The 26,791-nt window shown below is 37.9% G+C and overlaps 1 protein-coding gene across 4 annotated transcripts in view; it reads left to right on the top strand.

Annotated features, from left to right (window-relative positions):
- b3gnt2b (UDP-GlcNAc:betaGal beta-1,3-N-acetylglucosaminyltransferase 2b) overlaps window positions 1-18,040 on the top strand; it is a 30,895-nt gene extending 12,855 nt beyond the window's left edge. Inside the window, exons 1-3 of one of the 4 annotated variants that reach the window (XM_016558372.1) lie at window positions 5,285-5,517; window positions 14,310-14,448; window positions 16,634-18,040. In XM_016558372.1, the coding sequence (XP_016413858.1) occupies window positions 16,652-17,845 (1,194 nt within the window). In that variant the 5' untranslated portion in view covers window positions 5,285-5,517; window positions 14,310-14,448; window positions 16,634-16,651 and the 3' untranslated portion in view covers window positions 17,846-18,040. Of the gene's footprint in view, window positions 1-5,284; window positions 5,518-14,309; window positions 14,449-16,633 lie in introns of those variants that run through there. The other 3 variants (XM_016558350.1, XM_016558360.1, XM_016558382.1) reach the window with 3 other exon arrangements.
- Window positions 18,041-26,791: the final 8,751 nt, after the last annotated feature.

Raw genomic sequence — 26,791 nt, forward strand, 5'->3', positions numbered from 1 at the left:
TGAGTAAATTATGGTATAAAAATAAAACACTATGACAGAATTGACAGACAGATGACAGATTTTTCATCCCTTTAATATTAATAAAAAATAAATAAACAGAAATATCACTCACTGCTCATGACTGATGAACTTTAATACAGTTGCTTAAAAAAATGATAATTGATGTATATAATTTATAGTGTTTTATTTTAATATTTAATGTTACTTCTAAATATTGTACCTGAAAAATAAAGCACTGTTTGTTTTATTTGCATATTATGTGTTTTTTTAATGTATATCTTTTGTTCTTATTTTCTAATAACAAAGATAAAATGATGACAAAGATTTTTATCTTCGCCCACTTTGGCCTAAATGTCTGCCATTCTTTTTTATTTTATATTTTGTTACCTTGAAAGGCTTTTTTTTTTTCCTTTTTTTTTTGTACAAATTTTTTTTTACAGGCAACTTGCAAAATAGTAAAACCAACATGACAAAGAATCGTGATAAAATCGTGAATCGTGAAATTCCTGAATAAAATGGTGATATGATATTTTTGCCATATCTCCCACCCCTAACTTGTGCTACAACTGTTTGGCCTGTGCTACAAAACTTTCAACCTCTGTAGCACCAGTGCTATGTGCCAAAAAATTTAACGTACAGCCCCTGACAACATCATGTGGTTTGCGATGCTGATGACAGCCTTATTGTAAAGGAAAAATGGTCAGCTAACACACAGACTGCATAGACATGAAACTGTAGGTTACTGTGATATTGTGATAAACCGTTGTTTACACCGCTCTAGGAAACCGTTTCTTTGTTTAATGTATTTTAGGGTATATTTGATACTAAGAAGGTCTACTAAATGTCAGCAGTGTTATTACAAAGAGAGCAGTAGAGGCTTGACATTTTACTTATTTGACTTGCACTGTTTTCTGCATTTTATTTAATCTATAATGTTGCCACAACATTTGAGTTTCCAAACAACAGGGTGTTTGAATACACACACACACACACAAAATATTTGAGCATATCCTTTCACATGACCTCACATACTTGAATATCTGCATGTGGATCATATTCCCAAACTGTCTATTAAAGATATTAATCTGAAGCGCTGAACATTATCTTAAAGGGTTAGTTCACCCAAAAATGAAAATTCTGTCATTAATTACTCACCCTCATGTCGTTCCAAACCCGTAAGACCTCCGTTCATCTTCTGAACACAAATTAAGATATTTTTGATGCATTCTGACAGCTCTCTGACCCTCCCATAGACAGCAAGGATCCTTACACGATCAAGGCCCAGAAACGTAGCAAGGAGATTGGTAAAATAATCCACGTGACATCAGGGGTTCAACCGTAATTTTACGAAGCTACAAGAATACTTTTTGTGCGCAAAAGAAAAAAAAAAACTTTATTCAACAATTCGTCTCCTCCGCATCACCCTAGCGCCATTTTGGAGCCATTCTCGTAGCTTCGTAAAATTATGGTTGAACCCCTGATGTCACATGGATTGTCCATTTTTGGGTGAACTATCCCTTTAAGAATCCAAACTTTTACACTTTTAAACTTTTTTCTTTGGTTGAACACAAAATAAGATATTTTGAAAAAGAATGTTACAACTGTTTCTGTCCTTACAATTAAAGTCAGTGGGGTCCAAAACAACACTGGATCCCACAGACTTTCATTGTAAACCATTAGACAGAAATGTCTTATCCTAAGACAAAATAATCTTCTATGTGCGATCGCAAATCTCGAAAGTTAAAGTAAAAAGTGATCGTGCATTCGAATATTAATAGTGGCTCCCTGATGCCCGCATTTTATATACAGTATAATTACCCAACGATATAATTGCGACAAAGAGTATTGAAATATATATTTTCCCTGTGTTTCCTTCATGCTGTGTGAGCTACTGAAATGAGCCGCACTGTGAAACAGCCAATCACTTTCATTGTAAACCATTAGACAGAAATGTCTTATCCTAAGACAAAATAATCTTCTAAATGATACATCTTCCATGAAAAACAACTCGTTTAGTCCAGAAGCCTTAATTTGTGTATCAGAAAACAGGCTCTAAGAATAAACTCAATGAGATTAGAGCTGTGGGCATTGTGAGGGTCTGTTACAAAAGGTCTGAAATGCTCTCTAACCCTTTCTAACTAATCTAATCACACTAACAAAGAGTGCTCTTGATATCATTCTTTTGTCACCTGTTAAAGGTGCCATAGAATGGAAAACTGTATTTACCTTGGCATAGTTGAATAATAACAGTTCTGTACATGGAAATGACATACCGTGAGCCTCAAACACCATTGTTTCCTCCTTCTTATGTAAATCTCGTGCATGCACTGAAAAATAGGCGAATCAGAACATAACACCGAGCAGAGCTCAACATTATTATTCATGACCCTTCCAAATAAGGTAAAAACAGGCCATTTCATTCTAGGGACAAATCCTAGGGTTGTAAATGGACATGTAAAACCGTTTCTGAAGATTGTTTGCCATTACCTAAGCCACATACCTTCAATGTAGATGTCAGAGAACAATTTAAAATATTGTATCAATGCATTCTATGGCACCTTTAATAAGAAATTCAGTTCCTCTCATCTGCCAAAGCAATGCAGTATTATCTGTTTTAATCTTGTCGCCATTTTCTCGCATATGGAGTGATCTGTGTGTGAGTGATTTGAGCAAAATGTGAACTAGGTCTTTTTATAGATCACTGATGTGGATGTTTTTGAGTCTGTGATCCCTGTCTGACCCATGTGCATACCAAATGCTATAATTTGTTCAGTCTTTGCATATATGGATCTAGAGTTGCTGCTACCATGGCTGGCATGCAAACCAGCCTGAAATGATGCAGCAGACATGACTGACAGATGTTAGGAGGCTTTCCTAGAGTCCATATGTGTGTCTGTATATGAATGTCTATTTTAAGTCAGAGGGGTAAAAGAGAGCTTGGTCATCAGCTTTCATTTCACATGTTCGTACAGAGTAGCATCCAAATCAAACTCTGATTTAAACCTGAAAGTTTTACAATTTTGAGAAATGTTAGTGAAACATAAAACGAATAAGAAATGTTGTAGATTCTGCACTATTTCTGGGTCACTAATTAACTAAGTACATCTGTGACATTGACCATGTGACTTACAGATGGTCAGATGTTCTTACTGTCTGGATCATCTCAAATCAAGCTTGAGAACATGAAGATCAGGTTTTGTGCAAACTTGTGGAGTTATGTTTATGAAAGAAGTCTCTTATGCTCACCAAAGCAGCATTTATTTGATCAAAAAGATAGTAATCAATGTTCAAATCTGTTTGGCTACTTAATATTTTTGCGGAAAACATGCATTTTTCCCCAGGATTCTGAAAGAAAGTTCAAAAGAGAAGCATTTATTTGAAATATAAATCTATAAAAAAGTATTACATTTCATTAAAAAAAAAAGTTATACTGACTGGAACATTATTTTGTATATATATAGTATTCCATTTTCTCTGGAAAAATAGATGTGAAAGAATGTGGATAGGTCTAGTTTGCTGTCCATACAGGACTGTCTTGAATTGAAAACTCAGTGTGCTGAAAAAAGTTGGGGTGGAGCAGGAATGCCACAAGATTTATGGTAAGGAATGAGGTAAGAGCTGTTTATACTTCCTCAGCATTGTGATTGGTGGATTAATATGAACATGCTTCTCCTGAAACCTCTCTAAGGAGACTGTGTGAAGTCACAGGCAAAGCCTCACCTGTCCATTCAGATGAAAACAAATCAGAACATAACCAATAAGGACATATGATCTCGCTCAGCTCACAACTTTGTTCCTGTTGAGCTGACTGGCAGGACAAACTTACTTCTTAATGTTAATGTAACGTAGTTTGTAGATCGGGAAGAAGGAGGCGGGAACCGGCGAACATTCAAAGAAACTTTAATAATAAAATAAACACAAAATAGCGCGAGAGCCCCTCGCGGACGACTGTCGCGCACAAAAGAAACCCCAGGCCTGGTCCTCTCTCGTCCGACACGGTCGTCACTCCTCCCTTTTATCCTTCCGGAGCTCCTCCGTGAGACTCGAGATCTGGCAGACTTCTCCGCTCCCTCACGGACGGCAGCCACCCCACCTCGACCCAGGAGCGCGGCAGCGAGCTCTCCGTCCCACCTCGTCTTCCATAGTTCCAGCACCACCGCCTCGGGCAGCCACCGGCGGTCTCTCCACTTGTTCCTGCTGCCCGATCTCCTCAGCACCGCGATCCCCCTCAGCAGCGAGGGCTCTCTGACAGCGTGTCCCTCCTTCCTCCCGGGTTTCGGCACCAATGTAACGTAGTTCGTAGTCACGGGAAGAAGGAGGCGGGAACCGGCGGACATTTAAACAAACTTTAATAAAATAAACAAACACAAAATAGCGCGACAGCCCCTCGCGGACGACTGTCGCGCACAAACAAAACCAAAACACAAAATAAACTCCAGGCCTGGTCCTCTCTCGTCTTTCACTGTCGTCCCTCCTCCTTTTTATCCTTCCGGAGCTCCTCCGTGAGACTCGAGACCGGTGAGTGGTGCAGGTGTCGCTCATTATCAATTACTCCACCGGCCTCGCTCCGTTCCCACGGCTCTCGGCCCCAACCCTCTCGTCACAGTTAATATGAACCAATAGACAAAGAAAAATACACATGGACAGAGACTTTTTAGACAGTGGGATGCAGCAGGAAGAGCTTTGTCTGTGCTGAGCAAACAATGAAAAAAAAGTATGACTTAGGCCTATTTATATATACTTTGTCAGACCACAAAGAGTCATGCATAACATCTGACCACACTTCAGTCAGATTGGCAAAGGAAATCCAGCAGAAACTTGTGAATTTCAACACTTCCCCATAGTGAAAAACTAGTTTACTGGTCTTCCAGGCTGGCTTTAGGTGGGTTTTGAGGTCGGTTGTTTTGCTGGTCCAAGTCATTTGCTGCTTTTTAAACCTCCATATAGCCAGCTGGTAAGTGGTTTATTGGACTAGATAGAAACCTATATTTTACAGCATTATACCTGTTCCTCCTCAAATTAATGTTTAGAATGAGCTCAAGTAATTATAATTAAATACATCATTTACATTTTATTCTAGAATTCGCCAGAATAACCCTAAAAAACTATGTAAACCCAAAATAAATCAACGAGTCAAAGTACAACGAATTGTCAGAAGTCTTTCCAGGTAACGTTAAAGCAAACACTAGGCAATCAGTTTTCAGTGTCAAGTGACGAAGGAAGCACTGTAAACAAAGTGAATGTATGGTAAATAGTGCGGTAAATAAGGAGGGTTTATACCCCGCCCTGGGAGGAGTGGATGCATCATAAGCAGATCTGGAGACAGGCAGGATGTGAACGCGCTCTCGCGCAGCTGGAGCTGAAAGATGATGATGACTTTGACAAAGATAAAGGCAGAACTTTGGTATTAGATCAGTTCGGTTCCAGTCATTGTCCGCTGAGTTTTGATAGCAAGAAGTCCGCTTTAACTTTAATGTTTTGTGACGAGGAGAGCGACACGGAGTCGTCCGCGTGCGGGTGAGTTTTGACGTTAGCAGGTCCGCTAAAACACTCCTTTTTATTTGCTTTACAGATTTGTTTAAATAAAGGTGTAAACGGGCTCTTTACAAATTCTGTTTCAGCGAAAGTTAATGTGTCTGGTGGGTGTCTTTTCGGCATTTTACCGGTCAGAAGTAAAGTTAGTTTGGTTGTTAGTTAGTATCCCTTCGGCGGCGTCACCTGGGTGAGAGGTACAGTCACAGATTGCATATCATAGTTAAAATAGTAAACCGCTTCGGGAAATACATGCAACCGGTAGGCTGATTCAGATAAATAAATAGGCTACTCAAAAACAGTCTAAATTTAGTCACTGCCATGGTTCGTGTTATTGGAAGCTGTTTTTATTCATGCTTACGTGTGTCTAGTGTGTACAATATCTATGTTATATTTTATAATGTAAGGTTGGTATGAATAGTAGATTACTATTAACGGATATCAGCTCTTTACCATTTTCAGTTTCACATTCTGTAATTTGAATGAATCCTCATTAGGTTGTACTTGTGGTCTTTGTCATCAAGTTGTGACCTGCCTGATCATGTCTGTAGGCTACAAGGGGTTCATTTACTGACAGTTGGTTTGGTGTAACTGTGGGTTTAGTACAGCTACAGCTCATTGAATTCATAGTATGAACAGGAACATTCTTCTCATAAAGTGTATAATTTACTGTCATAACTATCATATCTCAATTGCCTTTTAACTAAGTACTTTGCACAGTTTTATGGTTTGTGTGCCTTGTTGTTTGCATGTAGTTTGGTTTTGATTCCTGCATACAGTCAGGTTGAAAGGGAAGGGAAATGTCAGTTAAATTAAAACAGTTTTAGGGAATCGAATGACAGCTGTTCAGTTAAAATGCATTAAATGACCTTTAAACTTCCAGTTCCAGCTCTCTATGAATCCAGCCTAAACAAGAATTCATAATGTAACTTAAGATTTTTCCTCTCATTTACAGCTTCCTTATTCCCCTAAGCTTTATTTGTTGTTACAGTTGTAAGTTAGAAATTATATTAAGTGTTTGCTTTCATCAGTGATGCTTTGTAACCTAAATGTATTCAGACTGTTCCCTGAAGGGGCTGAAAGTGCAGACGAAGATTAGATCAGTGGCCACTTCCAGGAATGTTTTTTAAGACCTGTTTGATTCTGAATGCCCTTTCTCAGAGAAGGATAAATTGATCCTGGAAAAAAGAAAGTCATCCTTATGGATTAACATGAGTGACCATGTACTAGGAAATAACAGTAATGACCAGTCAAGAAAATGTATTTTTCATTTTTATGATTGGTTATGGTGGCACTTTTGCTTGGCGTTGGGTGAGCATGCCATACCAGAAAACTAATGTGAAACTTTGTGCATTAATGTCTTTAGATAATTAAATTACAGTTAAGTGCAATATGTGCAGTGCCAATCTGTTCTATACATTATAATGTGAATGTGATTTTTATCAAATGTTGTAAATTCTTTATGCAACCACGTTTTTTAGCGCGTTGTTACAGGAAGAGCACAGTTTGGATTCTGACACATTCTGACTACCACGGTCAAGATCGCCTGTAGATTTGCGTTGTAATATTGCGTGTTGTGTTTTCAAAATCATTGCTGTTTGTTTTATTATTATTAATGTACCAGTGTTATTTTACTCACATTTGTCAAAAATGTTTTAATTAAACATTTGACCTCCCCAAGTACTCATGTTTGTTTTATTGATCTTTTGAGTACTCGAAAGGAAGCATTGACAAAAAAACTATTAATATTCATAATATTACAACTTTTCTGTACTATCTAATAGTTTCACACTCGTAATATATCCTTCTGTTTAGTGATCACAGAAGCTCTGATTGGAAGCCTCTTAAGATGTTTAAGCAGACAGAATTTTCATTTTTGGGGGGAACTATTCGTTGAATTGCATGACGTTTGGACATTGAGAAAGACCGCAAATGTTGCTTTAACCTTATTACTGGTAACCATTTACAGCCTGTCCTTCCTCATTAACAAATGGTTTTAACTGTGGAGTCAGAACGAGTTTCATTCCTGCCTGGGTTTCACTAGCGTGTAGAATGTTAGCCTGAGAGATTGCATGCTCTTAGGGAATGTAGCCTACAGTCTTCTTCAAGTATGTGCTTGAGCTTAGCACAACCCCCAGATTAGGTTTTTTAGGTTGTGGCAGTGCATTTGGCTTGGAAAAATTGAAGTACAGTTTCTTGCATCAATGATTTCCTTTGTATATTAAATGTTGCTTAAATTTTAGCACTCCAAAACATTTTAGAATTAATGAAGGAGCACATGTTTTCTATTCTTGTACTTCTCAAGTCATTGTGCTGAACAGGAGTAGGAAGACCAGGTGCATCACAGTGTGCATCAGTGGGGTTTTTGACTAACTAGGGTAAATCCCTTGGAGTTAGACTCATTATACATTTCCATGATGACTCAAGGAATGTCCTTCAGTGTAAGCTTGTGCCCCCAAGGTGTTAGTCTCATTTTACCCATTTAAACATAAGCATTTTTAAAGTAAACTACAGAATGTGTTAAAGATTTAGAGGCTTGTCTTTTGAGAAAACCCTGCAGTCAGTCAGTTTCTTACAGGGGGTTGGGGGGCTTCCTGCATGTAGTGGCGTTCCTCAGAAGTGTCCTTTAAGATCTCTCGCACTCTTTCATGTCACTGTGTTTTGGTCACTTGTGTTCCATTTAGCCGCCACATGGGAAAACTCCACCCAACTCCACCCCAGATAATTAGTTTCAGTGATAGAGAATTCTCCCTCTTCCAGGAATCCTACTGAGTGCCTGAAGAGACTTCAGATACATTATACTGTTAAAGGGGAGGTGATAGACTGGTAATGGCCTTGTTTTTGTTTCACACTGCCAAGCTGTATATGTAAAAGATAAGCTTAAATAATTTTTGTTCACATTTCTTCCTTCACAAATACACTACCATTCAAAAGTTAAAAGCATTCAATTGATCAAACGTGTCTGTGAAATGTTCTATTCATCAACAATAAAAAAAAAACTTTTCACAAAAATACTTTAACACATCTGTTTTCAGCATTGATAATAATAAGAAATGTTTCCTAAGCAGCAAATCAGCATGTTAAAATTAAGGCACTGAAGACTGGAGTAATGACTGCTGAAAATTCAGCTTGGTCATCACAGGAATAAATGACATTTTAAAATATATTAAAATAGAGAACAGTTATTTGAAATTGCAAATATATTTCACAGTATTACTGTATTTTTGATCAAATAAATGCAGTCTTTAGCAGCATGGTAGTCGTCTTTTAAAAACATTACCTCACCGACCCCAAACTTTTGAATGGTATAATGCTTAGTCATTTGGACCTGCTTTTTTGTCCATCTTTTTGAGTCCGTTGGTTTGGGGATCATGTTTTGAGGGTGTTTGACCTATACAGAAATGAGTTTGTGACCTTTTTTTCAGAGACACTCTCTTAAAAATGATTTAATTCACATAAACGTCTTGCATGACCATGCACCTGCGCCCAGGTAGTTCATCACAGAGTGGCCGGCTTGCTTTTTGTTTAACCCCAAACATTATTATTCATCTCTTACAACAGCAGTGGACTGGAAGTCACACATAAATGATCATCAGTGAGTGGGTGTATATATAGACAGTGCTTTTAATCTTAACTGGAGCTATATATAGTGTGCTCTGTTCTCATTCATACATGCAGGCACACACATGTTACATATTGGTTCTGTTTCTTGTTCATATGCACTGATTTGTTGACTAAAACAGTAGTTTTCAGCTAGTTGGTCACTGGTCTATTTATTGGGTATGCGGGCAGTGCATAATTAGCTGCATTTTGTATTTAGCATAGTTTGGTTGGCAAAATAAATAGACGTTTTAGGTTTTAAAAGTGTTGGTAAGCACAACATCAAAGGATTTGCATCCAATCAAACTTTGAGATTTCTCTATATATTCATCTGAAATGTTACAAATTGGTCAGATGCGTGACACCCGTTCGTCACTTGTGTTCCATTTAGCCGCCACATGGGAAAACTCCACCCAACTCCACCCCAGATAATTAGTTTCAGTGATAGAGAATTCTCCCTCTTCCAGGAATCCTACTGAGTGCCTGAAGAGACTTCAGATACATTATACTGTTAAAGGGGAGGTGATAGACTGGTAATGGCCTTGTTTTTGTTTCACACTGCCAAGCTGTATATGTAAAAGATAAGCTTAAATAATTTTTGTTCACATTTCTTCCTTCACAAATACACTACCATTCAAAAGTTAAAAGCATTCAATTGATCAAACGTGTCTGTGAAATGTTCTATTCATCAACAATAAAAAAAAAACTTTTCACAAAAATACTTTAACACATCTGTTTTCAGCATTGATAATAATAAGAAATGTTTCCTAAGCAGCAAATCAGCATGTTAAAATTAAGGCACTGAAGACTGGAGTAATGACTGCTGAAAATTCAGCTTGGTCATCACAGGAATAAATGACATTTTAAAATATATTAAAATAGAGAACAGTTATTTGAAATTGCAAATATATTTCACAGTATTACTGTATTTTTGATCAAATAAATGCAGTCTTTAGCAGCATGGTAGTCGTCTTTTAAAAACATTACCTCACCGACCCCAAACTTTTGAATGGTATAATGCTTAGTCATTTGGACCTGCTTTTTTGTCCATCTTTTTGAGTCCGTTGGTTTGGGGATCATGTTTTGAGGGTGTTTGACCTATACAGAAATGAGTTTGTGACCTTTTTTTCAGAGACACTCTCTTAAAAATGATTTAATTCACATAAACGTCTTGCATGACCATGCACCTGCGCCCAGGTAGTTCATCACAGAGTGGCCGGCTTGCTTTTTGTTTAACCCCAAACATTATTATTCATCTCTTACAACAGCAGTGGACTGGAAGTCACACATAAATGATCATCAGTGAGTGGGTGTATATATAGACAGTGCTTTTAATCTTAACTGGAGCTATATATAGTGTGCTCTGTTCTCATTCATACATGCAGGCACACACATGTTACATATTGGTTCTGTTTCTTGTTCATATGCACTGATTTGTTGACTAAAACAGTAGTTTTCAGCTAGTTGGTCACTGGTCTATTTATTGGGTATGCGGGCAGTGCATAATTAGCTGCATTTTGTATTTAGCATAGTTTGGTTGGCAAAATAAATAGACGTTTTAGGTTTTAAAAGTGTTGGTAAGCACAACATCAAAGGATTTGCATCCAATCAAACTTTGAGATTTCTCTATATATTCATCTGAAATGTTACAAATTGGTCAGATGCGTGACACCCGTTCATCCTCAAAAGCCATTAACCAAACTATGCAATGTTAAAGAAAATATGACTACGTTAGATACAGGTTCAAATGCATTGAGGGTAAACATGGTTCGTGCATAAACAATAAATCACTGACCACTGAGAACAGAAAACTATTGAAACTCGAGACATTTAAAAAACAAAATTGCTAATTTTCCTATTCAGCATATGTCATCTGTACAGTTTTGCATATTGTTGGACTTATGATTGTAAGGATTTTCTGTTTAGTTTTGTACAGTGTGCACCTTTTCTGTGTGTTGTGTTGGGTCATTAATTGTTGAACCATATGTCATTGTTGGGTTACCAGTTAAGTGATTTAATGCAAGTTTTTCCTAATGAGTGAATTAAATACTTAAATTTTGATTTTCTCTTTTTATTTAGAACTTGCCAAAGCAAGAGAATAAGTTTGGCATCAGTACAGAAATGGCTTCATATCTTGTAAAAATGGAGTAAAGACATGAAAGCTAATGTAATACCCATAGTTCCATCTCTGAAATTGTGAAAACAACCATACATGCACACCTGTAACAGCACATCGGTTGAATTCTATATGAATGCATATATGAACGCAAGTTGTGATGTTGTTTGGCAGCTATAGTCAACTCCGCTCTGCTTTGCATTTTGCCTAAAGACAGAACAATGGATTCTTCCTTGTTTTGACTTGTTATGGACATGTCGAGGATGCTCTGTAAATTCTCATGACATTTACATTCACCTTTTCTCATGCGCAAAAAAATCTAAATCCATCCTGCCTGCTGATAGTTGTGCAAAAATACAAATAAATACTCTTTACACACAAATGCATCTACAGCAGTAGCACGAAATATCTACCACCGCATGCTGTATTATCCTATTTTTTGGCATTGCCTAGTAGTTGCTATGGTTTCTGCTTTGGATTTTGCACACTGTTGCTTAAGTTCCTTTCCTGACCAACAGCAAGATGATTAACCAACAAGTTGGTTGGTTTTACAAACCAGGAAAGTTCTTTCACAATCATAGATGAGCTAGATCGTTAAAGTGAACAGTTAATTTAGTTAAACTTTTTTTTTTTTATATATACTTTTATTTATTTTTTTAATACAGATTTTCTGTTTTAGTACACACAAATAGAGAACGTAAACCAAAATATCGACAAGGAGACACTCACATTCACAGAGAAAAAAGAAAAAAAAAAGATTGCAGTAATAAAATAAAATACAAAAAATTAACAATGAACGACAACAGTTACATGAGGTCTTACAAGAAATCAAGAACCGCATGGTACAGATAGAAGTTGAGGTCCACTTTGGAAGTCTAGCCATTGCTTGTTTGAAGTATATTACAATCCCATTTCCTCCAATAATTTCCCCGTTAGTTCTTCTGTAACCAGAGAGAGAAGGTCATTTTTTCCATAGATCATATTTGACTGACAATACTTAGAAGATCCATTTTGGAAGGGCTTCTCTTGAGCCAACTTCTAGTTACTGCTTTCTTACATGCAACTAAAACATCTTCAAGAGATAATTATCACACTTATTCAAACCCTCCAGACTCCGGAGTGATCCCTAGAAACATAATGGCAAATGACAAAATCTATGTTATATATACTTTTATTTATTTTTTTAATACAGATTTTCTGTTTTAGTACACACAAATAGAGAACGTAAACCAAAATATCGACAAGGAGACACTCACATTCACAGAGAAAAAAGAAAAAAAAAAGATTGCAGTAATAAAATAAAATACAAAAAATTAACAATGAACGACAACAGTTACATGAGGTCTTACAAGAAATCAAGAACCGCATGGTACAGATAGAAGTTGAGGTCCACTTTGGAAGTCTAGCCATTGCTTGTTTGAAGTATATTACAATCCCATTTCCTCCAATAATTTCCCCGTTAGTTCTTCTGTAACCAGAGAGAGAAGGTCATTTTTTCCATAGATCATATTTGACTGACAATACTTAGAAGATCCATTTTGGAAGGGCTTCTCTTGAGCCAACTTCTAGTTACTGCTTTCTTACATGCAACTAAAACATCTTCAAGAGATAATTATCACACTTATTCAAACCCTCCAGACTCCGGAGTGATCCCTAGAAACATAATGGCAAATGACAAAATCTATGTTAAAGCCTATTACCCTAGATATTAATTGTCCCGCCCTTCCTCAAAAAGATTGAATAAGTGGACATAACCAAAAAATGTGGGCAGAGTCAGAACCGTTTGTAAAGGGCTAGTGAAAGGATCAGTGTGAGTCTTTAGTCTGTTGATGTGAGGTGGAGAGAGATTCAGTTCACTGTTTACACCGCAAATGTAGTGTTAATTATTAATAAGAGACTTCACCTCCTGTGGACTCTTTAGCTACTTGGTGCACTTACGGTTAGAGAGAAGAGGAGCAAATGCACTAAATGTCTGGATTGTTCTCATCAGTGCCCTCAAAAGTACTTTATGCCCTGGACATGGCTTTGAAATGTTTATAACGTTTAGACATTGTTTGTTGTTCATTTGTAGCTTACGACAATTAAACTCTTTTTTTTTTTTTTTCAGCAAAATATTGAAATTCTAGGTTAATTTTAAATCAAAAAATAATTTGTTTATATATTACGATGAAAAAACTATTTGTGTGTGTTTTTTATATATATATATATATATACAGTGGGTACGGAAAGTATTCAGACCCCCTTAAATTTTTCACTCTTTGTTATATTGCAGCCATTTGCTAAAATCATTTAAGTTAATTTTTTTTCCTCATTAATGTACACACAGCACCCCATATTGACAGAAAAACACAGAATTGTTGACATTTTTGCAGATTTATTAAAAAAGAAAAACTCAAATATCACATGGTCCTAAGTATTCAGACCCTTTGCTCAGTATTTAGTAGAAGCACCCTTCTGATCTAATACAGCCATGAGTCTTTTTGGGAAAGATACAACAAGTTTTTCACACCTGGATTTGGCGATCCTCTGCCATTCCTCCTTGCAGATCCTCTCCAGTTCTGCCAGGTTGGATGGTAAACGTTGGTGGACAGCCATTTTTAGGTGTACCCACTGTATATATATGAAGTATAAATATATGAAATATAATTTTTTTAAATTTGTCAACTGTTGTCATGTTCTTATGAAAAAAATCATAAGCCTGATATATTATATGTGTGCTTTTAGTGGTTTCATTTTCGATTTCAATTTGTCACTTTGTTGGTGAGTTTCATTGTGGATATGAAGACATTTGTGTGGAGTCACAGTGGAAGAGGGTGTGAAGGGAAGAGAGAGTTCTTTGCTAATAATCTCAGATTTTGTTTAGCTTTAGTCACTCAAAGATAAAAGCTGGTCATTTCAAGCAAGGCCAACAAATAATTGAGCTCAGACCACCTGGACTAATCCTCAAGTGTGAACAGACTCTGTTTATTCTTGCTGTTTCAGGCTCTTATGTTCCCTCAGATCTTCCATGTATCCATTATTATGGCAGCAGCAAAACATGTTTGTTTTTCTTTCTCCCCAGATCTGGATTTCCTCTCCACATCATCCCTGTTTCTGTGATTCACTCTGTTAGTGTGTCAGGATGGGCTAAAAACAATTGCTAGCAGCTGCGCACCATACACCTGGACCCTCCACAGTCACACCTGTGCACAGGTAAACAGGTACACACTGGCCCTGAGTAATTATTTCAGCTGAGAAAAAACTATTCTTATTGCATCATTGGTTGTATACAATGTTTAGTCATAATTCACTAAAATACCTTTTAAATGGTTTATAATTTAATTCAGGAATATTGGACATTATGCATTTTTCAAGTCAAAACATAAAGATAATGCCGTTTCTTGTTGGAAATCAATGTCTCTCTGTCATTGACTGGCTCCTATGTAGTCTTTAAATCACCACTGATCCCAGAGGCCAACTGGCTCATGAGGCCACTCTAAATTTAGTCCTTTATGTCGTACCTGCAACGCTAGACTACCTCTAAACTCGCATTCAGCTCTGTTCCATAGGAAATACTAGGCCTTATACTGGTATCCCTTAGAGAGTTATAGCGAAGGGTGTGGGTTATACAAAGAATAAGACGGGAGTGAGCGGAAAGTGGGCTAGGATAGAGCAGAAAGAGAATGGAAAAGTAAGCTGAACTGAAGAATGTGTAGTTGAATAAATGAGAGAAACCATGTGCAACAGAGCAGAGGGGTTGCTGGGAGACAAATGCAACGAAACAAGAGAAAGTGGGAGGAGATGGTGAAAGAGAAGCAACAGATGGATGAGAAAATGACATGTTCAGGTTAAATAAAAGAAGTAATATTAGTCTTCAATAAGTGTGAATTGTCCGAAATGAAACCTTTCTCATATTGTTGGAATTTTAAATGGCAAAATTATTCCAAGTCGTCCCAAATAAAGTGTTCTTTATGCAATTGTGTGTTAACTCTCATATAGAGTTAAACGTAAAGAGGTTCACGTGGTTTAATTTTAGCATGCCGTTCTAAAATTAAACCAGCCAGGCTTGAAATGGGGCCAAGTCCTTCAAGTAAATGATAGCTTTGTGTCCACCGCTAGTTTGTCTTGATTTGCACTTACTATTAGCATGCAGTACTCAAACACTTTAGTTGCCAACACATGCACAAACAAACTCTGAAGCATTGCACGTTTTATCATCAAACAGGATTTGCTTTATGGTTATCTGTGTGGCATTCATTTTTTGGGGGCATGTGGTTGAGTAGAAACCTTTCTGAAACTGTCAACTAAACAGTTCTGGTGAGAGATGCTTGAAGAATCTATCCTAGGAAATGGAAACTGTTTGGATGATCTACATATATAATGGAACGGTTTAGGGCTGCACGATAAATCGCATGCGATATTTAACGCGCATCTTGTCAGTAAAGCCATTCTGTAATCAGCGGTAAATCTCCATCACGTGCGTGCTTTCACACGGAGCAGCATTACCTACACAGAGCCGTTGTTCACTGACAAGCTGCGCAAAACATGCGCAAAATATGATCGTGATTTTGCGCAGCTTGTCAGTGAACAACGGCTCTTTACCGCTGATTAAAGAACCGGCTTTACTAACAAGATGTGCGTTAAATATCGCATGCGATTTATCGTGCAGCCCTAATTAATATGCATCTCTCTGTCCTTCTTAAGGAAAAGCACACAGTCCTATCAAACGCAGCCTGTTGGCAAAGTTTGGCTCTACAACAGATCTTATGGTTACTTTAAAACGCTTTTCAGTGTAATAACGTAATCACAATAGATTAAAACAATTAGTCTGACCAACATTTTAATATCTAAAACGACCATCTAAGCAATTAAGCATTAGTAAGACCATTAAACCAGTGGTTGGCATGGCAATGCGCGTTAAATATCACATGCGATTTATCGTGCAGCCCTAGAATGGTTCCTTTTTCTTCCCTATTAACAAAAATGTTAAACCTCCAAGAGGCAAGGCAAGTAAAAAATAATTGAAACTAGCTGCGCAGTTATAATCCGATATTATCTTGTAAAGTGCTGTTGGTCAATCACATCTTTAGTGTGCTAGTGTTTCCTCCCATAAATGTCTTTACTGTCACTTTTGATCAATTATCATCAGAATTAATGCATGCTTGCTGAATAAAGTATTTAAAAAATGCATATGCCACAAATACAGTCAGTATCACTACAGTGACAGCATTTAATGGGAACCAATCTGTATTCAGCTCTATCTGTAATTTGTGAACTAAAAAGTCACGCATTGGCTCATAAAAGTTTAAGAACCAATGGCTTCCTAGTTATTTTTTTTAGTCTGTAGTCCTGAAAGTAGTCCCTCACAGGTCCTCATCTATGTTATTTTTTGTCTCTGCTGTTTAGGTGGTGAGTCTCGACACCATGCAGGGACCTCGGAGGAAGGTGAAGGTCATGGTGATGATGACAATGGTGTTCATCTTCATAGTGGTGGAGGTCTCTCGCAATGCTGGGAAGGGTGACGGCAACAAAAATAAGCAGCTGGTTCCCACGAAGCGTTTCTGGGCAAAAGATCTCCCCAGTGACGCCTACTGGAATCGCCGGCAGCAACAGCTGAACTACATCAACAATCGCAACCTAGAAAAGCTCAACTTCACGATTGATAAGCTTCCAGACTGGCTAAACGACACAGTCAGTCTGGACTCCTGTGAGCCGGACTTCAGGGTGACCACCCAAGTCAAGGATTACAACTCGCTACCGGATCGCTTCAAGGACTTTCTGCTTTACATGCGCTGCAGGTCCTATCCCATCGTGATGGATCAGCCAAACATATGCAAAGACCCACCGTTCCTCCTCCTAGCTATTAAATCTTTAGTCCCGCACTTTGATCGACGTCAGGCCATCCGTGAGTCGTGGGGCAAAGCTGGCCTCCTTGCAAACAGAACGGTCATTACGGTGTTTCTTCTTGGAAATGCAGCCACGGAGGACCACTTTCCTGATCTCTCGAAGATGCTTCTCCATGAGAGCTCCATACATGGAGATATTCTTCAATGGGACTATAGGGATACCTTCTTCAACCTCACCATCAAGGAAGTGCTTTTCCTGGAATGGCTGAACACCCGCTGTCCTGGAGTCAGTTACGTCTTCAAGGGCGATGACGATGTTTTTGTTAACACCATCCGCATTATAGACTTCCTAATCAATCTTTCTCATGCCAAAGCCAAGGACCTGTTTGTAGGAGATGTGATTACCAACGCTGGTCCACACCGGGACAAAAAGGTCAAGTATTTTATCCCGGAAAGCATGTTCGTTGGAACGTACCCTGCTTATGCGGGTGGGGGCGGTTATTTGTTCTCGGGACAGCTGGTCCAGAAACTTCATAACGTCTCGAGGTTGGTGCCCCTCTACCCCATCGATGATGTCTACACAGGTATGTGCCTTAAGAAACTGGGCCTTGCTCCTGAGAAGAACAAAGGCTTCAGGACCTTTGATATCGAGGAGAAATATCGCGATAATGCCTGTGCCTATAACAGCCTGATGCTGGTCCATCCCAGAAATCCTCAACATATGATTAAAATCTGGGCCTGGCTGAATGACCCAGCTTTGAACTGTCAGTGAACTGCTGATCCAGGGTTTTGGCTGCTTTAAAGGGACAGTTCACCCAAAAATGCTAATTCTGTCATCATTTACACACCCTCATGACATTTTAAAACCGTATGATTGACTTTCTGTCTTTTCTTTCATTCGTTTGACCAGAAAAACGCTGTCACGGATCCCCTTTTTTTTGGTCCCCATTGACTTTCATTATATGGACGTCTTTTGTGTTCTGCAGTTTGGGACAACATGAGATAAAATTGTCATTTTTGGGTGAACTAGCTCTTTAACATTTTACCATTGTTCTACTGTGATTTTATTTAGCATCTTTATGTACTTCATTTCATGTCAAAGGTCAGAAGCGATGATGAGCTCTTTAGATGTATATATTTCAAATGTAGCTCTAAATTGCTACCACATAGTATTTCAAAGGCTTGACTTTGTGTCAACAAATTCTGCTGATAATGTTACAAGTAGTTATACAGTGCAGAGCACTGGGTGTGAGATCAGCGGTGCTGAGGATTGTGGGAAATGTAGTTCAGCTGGTCTGAAGATGGCACAGACGATACACAGCACACCTGAGCATAAATATCTGTTGATCATTTTGATAAAATGTGGTTTCTTTTTCTATAGGAGAATTATGTTGCATTATGCTAAAGTGAACAGACATGTTTGAACACTCTATGCAGCCATCACAAGCCAAATCCATACTTGCTGCTCTAGTTCTCTGTAATGTGTATAGGAACATTATATTGCCTTCCTGTTTATATTATATTTCATATTGCCACAGCCCATGCTCTTTTAGATTAATGAGAAGTTGGCTCATTTTAGAGCCCTATTTGTGGGGACAGGGATTTTGGATACCAGCTAAATATAGGTTGCCTACCCAAACCTCTACATGTGTGCTTTTGACTTCATGCATTACTGGCTCTTTTCCTTCTAGATCACTTATTCTTTTTCAGGAGCAGACAATCAGTTGCAAGTCATAAAGCTTTGTATTAACAGATTAGCCAAACTGGGTCATTGCGTCAAAGAAATGTTTAAAATGTACAAAATCATTAACTCCTTTGCTGAAAAACCAGACGATGTGCTTGCTCCCCTCTCAGATCTGATTGTTTTGGTCAAGAGTTTTGGTCAAGCTTGCAAATCTGAGATAAGAAATTTCAGAGATATGGGTTTCGTTTTCCATTTAAAATCCAGGGATCCCACAATTGACCTTCTTAAGAGGCCAGGAAACTGGTCTCAGCTGGATGACTTAATTACTGAATTTTACACAGTGGCCCCCAACTAAGTTACAGTGACCCCTGCTGGTCTGCATATGTTATTCTTTTTTTTCTTTTTTCTTTTTTCTTTTTAAATAAACACTGGACTTTTTTTCAAATTTGTCTTAAGCTTGATTGAATATGCCAGTCAACTAGAAATATATTTTTTCTGTGACCGTTCACCATCAACTGTGTCTCATATTAAAGTCACTTAGGCCTAGTAATTTCCTAGGGTGTGCTGAATATATCCGCTCTATAAATATAATCTGTTACTCTTCATTCTGCCTCATTGGTTACTTGCTGAAAAGCTAAATCAAGCTCGTGTCAGTGTCACAATTTGTAGTGTTTAATATTACGTTGTCCACCCAGCTATGAGGAATGAGGGCTAAGGATGTGTGATTTATATTGTCTCTCTGCTAACAGCAAGACAAGCACACCGTTTAACAGCCTGATGTAGTGTTTGGTGGGAGGAACAAAGTGTTTACATGAATTCATGAACGGTACAAAAAGCTTGTATTTATAAACTACAATTTTATCCATGAAAGGTAGATTATGCAAGTTTTTATACACTGGTATTTACTGTACTCCTGTGAGTTCTCAAACTCTTCAGGCCGTTGTTGTTACTCTTGCATCTGTGCATAACATTGAAGAAAACAAACTCTTATGTTGTTCACAACTGTGATGTTTAGAAATGTCTAGAAATTCTTTTAAAAAGCAATTTAGTTTCTTTTGTTACTGCCTTGAAAATAATTCTTTATTTCCATCATAAGATATTTGAATGTTAATATGATGCCTTAAATGTGGCTTTAGTTGTGCATGTATGTATATTTATGTGTATTTATGTTGACGTGTGTGTATAGGCTGAGGAGTATGATCATGAAAATCCAGTTCTAAAAATGAAATCATGATTCTTTTTGTATTTTTGAATTATCACTCAGTCATGTGTCTATATGGAATTTTTGGAACATTCATTTTATTTCACTTTTCCCTCACAAATATTTTTAGAACAGTCAAATGACTTTTTTTGCCACATTTATATGCTGATTATTTTCTGACAATGCCTCTTACCAAAAAACACATTGTGAACTACACAAACGTTATTACCAAAATGTGCCTGTTAATTCTGATTGTTAATCGTTGTCTGTCTTTTGTAATTGAATATGCACATTAGTTTATTTTCTCGTTTATGACTGCCCTTTTTTTTTTTTTTTAATTCATGTAATAAGTGGAATAAACTGATGTCTTGTACCTCTGTCATTCCTGTCTGAGTGTTTGTACTATTATACTTTTTTTTGTTCAGTTCTGCTATCAGATTTAATCTTATTAAAATTTGATAAATTACTTTTTTTTCTCTCTCTCTGCCCTACTTTTGTGTGTATAGCTGTAGTTTGTTTACCAGCAGAGGGCATCTTTGTTCTTTGTGTCTTATAGCATCAGTATGCCTGAGCTCTCCTGCTGTGGATAATTTTTGTCACTCCATTTTGTCTGACACATACATTATCAGTAATTTCTCAAAGCTGGATGTCACCCTCTTTGATTCACTATAGGTACTTTGTCATGATCAGTTCTGTGAAACTATCTTGTTCCAACATGCAGCGTAATTTCTCCTCTGACATTTAATTATAGCGGTGCTCACAAATCAACTGCGGCTCTGTAAGAGATCTAGAGCTCAGCTAAACACTGAATTTTCATACCTAACCGCACTTAACATGTTCTCTGTACTGCAAAAAGCACTAAATCTTATTCACACTTCTTTCTGTCATTTACTACCTGCTGAGATAACAATGCAGTACATGCACTTTCTTGTTGGTTGCTTAGAAAGAGAAAAAATAGCTTTGATGTAAATGTATATGGGTAGTCAAAATGACTACCATGTGTTGGACATTTCTTCTAACATTACGATTTTATGTAATCATGTATTTTTTTAAACTTGTGGAGTCCATCACAGCTTTAGTCATTAAAGCAAAAAGGAGACTAAATTCATGTATATTTTCAGCTTTTCACTCAAATTGATATGCTGATAGTATAAAATTACTTTACAGTTTAAAGGTTTGGGGTCGATTAATGAAAAATAATAATATTTTGAATTATTACTAATTAAAATAACTTTTTAGCAAAGCTGAATTTTCATCAGCCATTACTTCAGTCTTCAGTGTCACATGATCCTTCAGAAATCATTCTAATATGCTGATTTAGTCCACAAGAAACATTTTTTAATATAATCAAAGCAGTTGTGCTCATTAAGAATTTTGTGGAAACTGTTTTTCAGTAGGCCTATTCTCTAGTAAACAGAAAGTTCAAAAGACTGTTCAAGTGACTTATTGAGTGAGTCATTGAGTCATTCATTCAAACGATTCATTCAAGAATGAACCAAGTGGGTTACTGAATCATTGATTCGTTCGATACACTGAATCAGTTGGTAACGAAGCACTGCGTGTGTTGTTCAGACATGCGCGATTAAAGCTGTGATCTTTGGAACTATTTTCATTAAATCGAGTACAAACAGTAAGCATTGACTAAGTCTAAAATGTAAGTCACTTAATAGGCCTATTAACTACTTGTTTGAACTCTTACATAAAATCAATGTTAAATTTGCAGTCATGTTGCTTAACTAGGCTATATCATGTTATAAATATAAAAACTACATTTTTACCGCAGTATGTTTCTTCTGTGTGCAGTCCATTTATTTTGATTTCTTCACGAGATTCGTTCACACAGACAGGCTGCGTGGGCCTCAACTGCACGACCTTGTCACTGTCGGTACATTATCCATAGCCTAAATTGCCATTTGCACTAAATGTAACAAAATCAGAATCATTCTCGCTGAAATTTCCGTGCTTCCCTAATTAGATGTTTTAATCACGTTTGTTGTCCGGTCGGGCAAGTAAAATTCTCTTTCACGTGCCCCTTCAAAATATCCACTTGTCCCAGACAAGCATTAATGTCGAGCTCTGTTACTGTTACCCGACGAAGATGCCAGTAGGAGTGACTGTGTTACCCGCCACAGCTGAAATCGGCGGGTTGGCGGGTGTTAATGTCAAGCCCTGCTTATTAATATGTAGGCCTATACATTATCTTGTGGAGAGATGCTTTTAAGCAGGAAATCTCAAAGTGTGTATTATAAATGAAAAACTGCACTACCACACTCTCTTCTGACATCTTGTCCCTGAAGACATAGAAGGAGAGGACAGGTGAGGAGTTGCTATAGAGACTTTCTCTCTAGGGATGGAGAGGTGGGGGTTAGAATCAGGAGAGGATGAGTGTAAATGTGTGTGTGAGTGAGAGATTTTGTATGGAGTGTCTCTAAGACCAGATGATGGTCTAATCAGGCATGTATGTTTGTGTGACATGCTGTTGTACAGTATTTCAACTTTGCTGTACTGTGGTGGTCAGGGTAGTGGAGTAACAGTGTATTTTACAATCTCATAGCCTCAGGGAATGAGTGAAACTAGTGTGTGCAATAGGATACATGTGTTTGTGTAACAAAACAATAGCAGATGACGAACGATGAGCTGTCTGAGCATGTAGGGAGTATAACATCATTACCTTTTACTTTCCCTCTCCTCCACACACAGAGCAAGCATTTGCGGCCATGTATGGATATGAGAAAGCAGAAATGAGACATAAAAGAAACCTAGATGATAGAGAAGCATGTGCTGAATTCTGTTCAGCTTGGCTGTGGTGAATCCAGCTCTGCCAAGTCACTCTCTTATAAGCAGCCAGCATCATTTCCTCATGCTTTCCTTTTGCTCCCTGCTTTCAAATGGTCTTATTTTGAAGGATGTCTCTGTACGGAGATTCACACTGTAGTGGACTGTAAAAGAAGAACCGGGTCTGTATTTAATCTTTATGGCTCCGTGCCGGGATACTCTGACAGGATTCGATGGAGATTTCAGAACAGACAAAGTCCTTTCATGCACATTTGTTTCTTCAGAGGGTTCTCCGAGAGAGTTCTCACCCCCCCATGCAATGTGACAACTAATTTCGTTGGCACTCATTGGACACGTTGGTTGAGCTGTTTTTTCACTCTTTCTTCTGATCATGTTTGCAATAGATCGCAAATACACCAAAATGTACACCTACTCTATTCACTGGATCTTAGTGGCCATTTATGCAGAACTCATTTTTGCAGGACAACTGAAAAAATCTACAAAAAAAGCTGAACTTCTTTTAACTTGACCGTTTTTAGAATGCCATGTTATGCCATGTCAATCATGTCCATTTAGCACTTTTATATGAAAAAACAATGGAATAACAGCACAGTGGAACGCAACATGTTCTGTGTGAAGAGCCCCTTACTATATAGGCCTACTATATAGCATAAAAAACCCTAAACTTATACATATTTTAAGTTTACACTTTATTTTGATAGTCGACTTTAGACATTCTACTAACTATAAGTAGACAGTCTATAAGTAGACTGTTAGGTTAGGTTTAGGGTTAGTAGAATAAGTTGACATATACTTGCGAAGTTTCTCATAGTATGTTGTATGTTGTGGACCCATCAAAATAAAGTGTTAGAAGATATTAAGCAGACAGTCTACTAAACTCTAACGACTGCTAGTTGACATGTAGTTGCAAAGTTACTTACTGTTAGTAGAATGCCTAAAGTGGACTATCAAAATAAAGTGTTAACTATTTTACTTTGATGTGTAGCTTGGCCTGCTCAGTTTGTGCTATGAGAGGTCTAATTTTACTTTCTAAGCGATCAGTGAGTGCCAAAACATGCTAAAATCACTTGGACTTAAAGGGATAGTTCACCCAAAAAAATGCAAAAGAAGATATGTTACATTTACATTTACATTTAGACATTTTGCAGACGCTTTTATCCAAAGCGACTTACAATTGGGGAATACATAAAGCGATTCTTCTTAAAGAGGCAAACAGACACAGGAAGTGCTCGTAATACCAAGTTTCAGGAATTTGTTCAAATAAGTACATGATAGAAAGGGAAGGAAGGAATAAATAAAGAGAAAGACAACGTTTTTTTTGTTTTTTTAAATTTAGGATGAAGTCAAGTAGCGTCGAAAGAAATTAGTTTTCAGCTGTCGCTTGAAAATTGTCAGGGATTAAGCATTCCGGATAGGGATGGGAAGATCATTCCACCAGCCAGGAATGGTGAACGAGAATGTTCTGGAAAGGTCCAGTTTGTTGTTCTTTGAAAGAAACAATGATACCTGGTTGAAACCAACTCGCTCGAGGGTTTTCTCTATGAATGGAAGGAGAGAGACAGGTCTGTAGCTGTCAATAAGAGAAGTGTTTAATGTAGGTTTTTTGAGCAGTGGGGTTACCCGAGCCTGCTTGAATGCAGTGGGGAAAGTGCCTGTGAGGAGAGTTGTGTTGATGATGTGTGTGAGTGCTGGTAAGAGTGTAGGAGCGATTGCTTGGAGAAGGTGTGAGGGGATTGGGTCTAGAGGGCATGCTGTAGGATGGCTGGAGTGGAGAAGTTTTGATACTTCTGCCTCAGTGAGGGGACAGAAGGAGAAGATGGGAGTCTTAGCAGTGGGTGTGGTTGGTTTGAGGTCCTGTGTGTGTGGGGCTGAGAATTGACTACTGATTGTTCTAGTTTGTATATGTTATATGTTGGTTAGCGTTAGCAAATATGTTGGTAAGCAAACAGTTACATACTATGAAAGTCAATGGCTATCAACTGTTTGCTTACCAACATTTTCAAAATATTTTCTTTTGTGTTCAACAGAATAAAGAAACTACAGGTGTGGAACAACCTGAGGGTGAGTATGACAGAATTTTCATTTTTGGGTAAACTATCCTTTTAACACCCTAGCAATTACATAGAAGCACGGCAGGGGTTGGTTCACACAACATTTTTGCATTCTACTAAGCTGCTTTTTAATTGGTTTTCAATGTAAACATGAACTGGACTGAGGTCTTTTGGTGCTTTTCCACTGAGTGGTACAACTCGGCTCGGCACGGCTCAGTACAGCTCGGCACAGCTCGGCTCGGCTCGGCTCGGTTTGCATTTCCACTGCAGTTTAGTACCGCTTTAGAGTGGGCGGGATTATACACATCCCCCCATCAAGCTCTCGCTGGATCCGCTCCTCGGCTATCAACGAGAGGAACGTCTGTACTCTGTACTCCCTCAACACACCACGAAACAACCATTTTTTGGTTGCAAAAAAAGGGTGCGCTCGTTCAAAAAAAAGTTACGTTCAATCTTTTGCTGGCTGTGCTGATTTAAATCTTGCGGGTCTGGTGTCTGGTGTTGCAAGTTCAATGACGTAGGTAGTGACGATTCTCTCCGGCCAATCAGTGATCAGCAGGGTTTACACGTCACATTTTGGTAACGGTACGGCTCGCTTGGAACCTCAGCCGAGGTGGTACTGAAAAAAGTAGCAGGTACTGTACCCAGTCGAAAACCCCCCTTTGACAGTTGCGTTGCTTCTATCTGCTTTTTAGTGTTTAGAAAGAGCATCATGTTTTAAAAATTCATTGGTGCAGTGTCACACATTTTTGAGACTCCTTCTGTGTTAATGGCCCCTAAAAGATCACCTAAGCAACTGCATAGCAACAGCCGGATGGTATACGTTTGTTATAGAGTGCTTTCCATTGACTATTGTTTTTATAGTAAGCTAATTATATTTTTATGCATACCCCTCTTTTGACACAAACAGACACCTCCTCACCTGCTGTGCTGCACATAGTGGTCCTCCAAGGCAGAAGAAAGAAATCTGTAGTTGTGTTAATGGTCAAACATGTGAAGAAAGAATATTGGGCAATCATGCCCAATATACTCATATCTATGTGATAGATCTAGTGTTTCAACTTCCTTTGAACGGATCTGCGTCTCTGTTCCTCTCTGTGTTTAGACAGCAGCTGGAGATCTGAGGAGCAGGCACAGCTAGAGAAGGAGGTTAAGAGGACAATGTGTCCGCCTCAGGACCTAGATTAACATGAGTTTGACAGCTGCATTCATCCTCATGTATTTACATTTCAGGTTAAAACAGAGTAAATGCATACTAAAACATGGTGAAATGTCTATTTGAAAAAAGCTTGAAGTACCTGACATGATGTTTCTGACACGTATAATGAAGCGTGTGACATTTAATAACTATCTGACATGTCCAATGTGTTAGTGATCTGATTTCATTTGAGTGATTCAGGTGCCCGTATCAAATCAGCTTTACAGATATTATAGATGGATATTATACAGGTTATACTTTTTATGTCTACCCCTGTTTTATTTAATTTTTTATTTTTAGGCATAATATATTTATTTATAGTTTCTCCAATAAATTCCTAGAGATACAGATGCGATTGTCAGATATTATAGATAGAAATTATACACGTTATACTCTTTATGTCTACCCCTGTCCCTCTTTATTATTTTTTTATTTTTAGGTATAATATATTTATAGTTTCTCCAATAATTTCCTAGAGATACAGATGTGATTGTCTGTGTGAATGGAGACAGGACTTTAGGACGGGACTAAAGTGATGACAATAAATGGAAAGAGCAAGAGAGGACATAACATTCATCAGAGTTATAAAACCTTCCAGAGTGACTTTTGTTTGTTCAGAATAATAAAATAATCAGTCTGTGCTTCCTCTGACATAGCAGTCCAGTGGAAAAAGAAGCTATAGAATAACACTAATTGTTACATAACAGATGGTCACATGTCCTGGTAAAGACAGTCGGCTCAAACTTAAGCCAATGCAAAGTGACAAAAGCCTGCATGGAGGGCCTCAA

Source organism: Sinocyclocheilus rhinocerous, unplaced genomic scaffold, assembly GCF_001515625.1.
Source record: "Sinocyclocheilus rhinocerous isolate Xijiao unplaced genomic scaffold, SAMN03320098_v1.1 scaffold851, whole genome shotgun sequence".
Lineage (NCBI taxonomy): Eukaryota > Metazoa > Chordata > Actinopteri > Cypriniformes > Cyprinidae > Sinocyclocheilus > Sinocyclocheilus rhinocerous.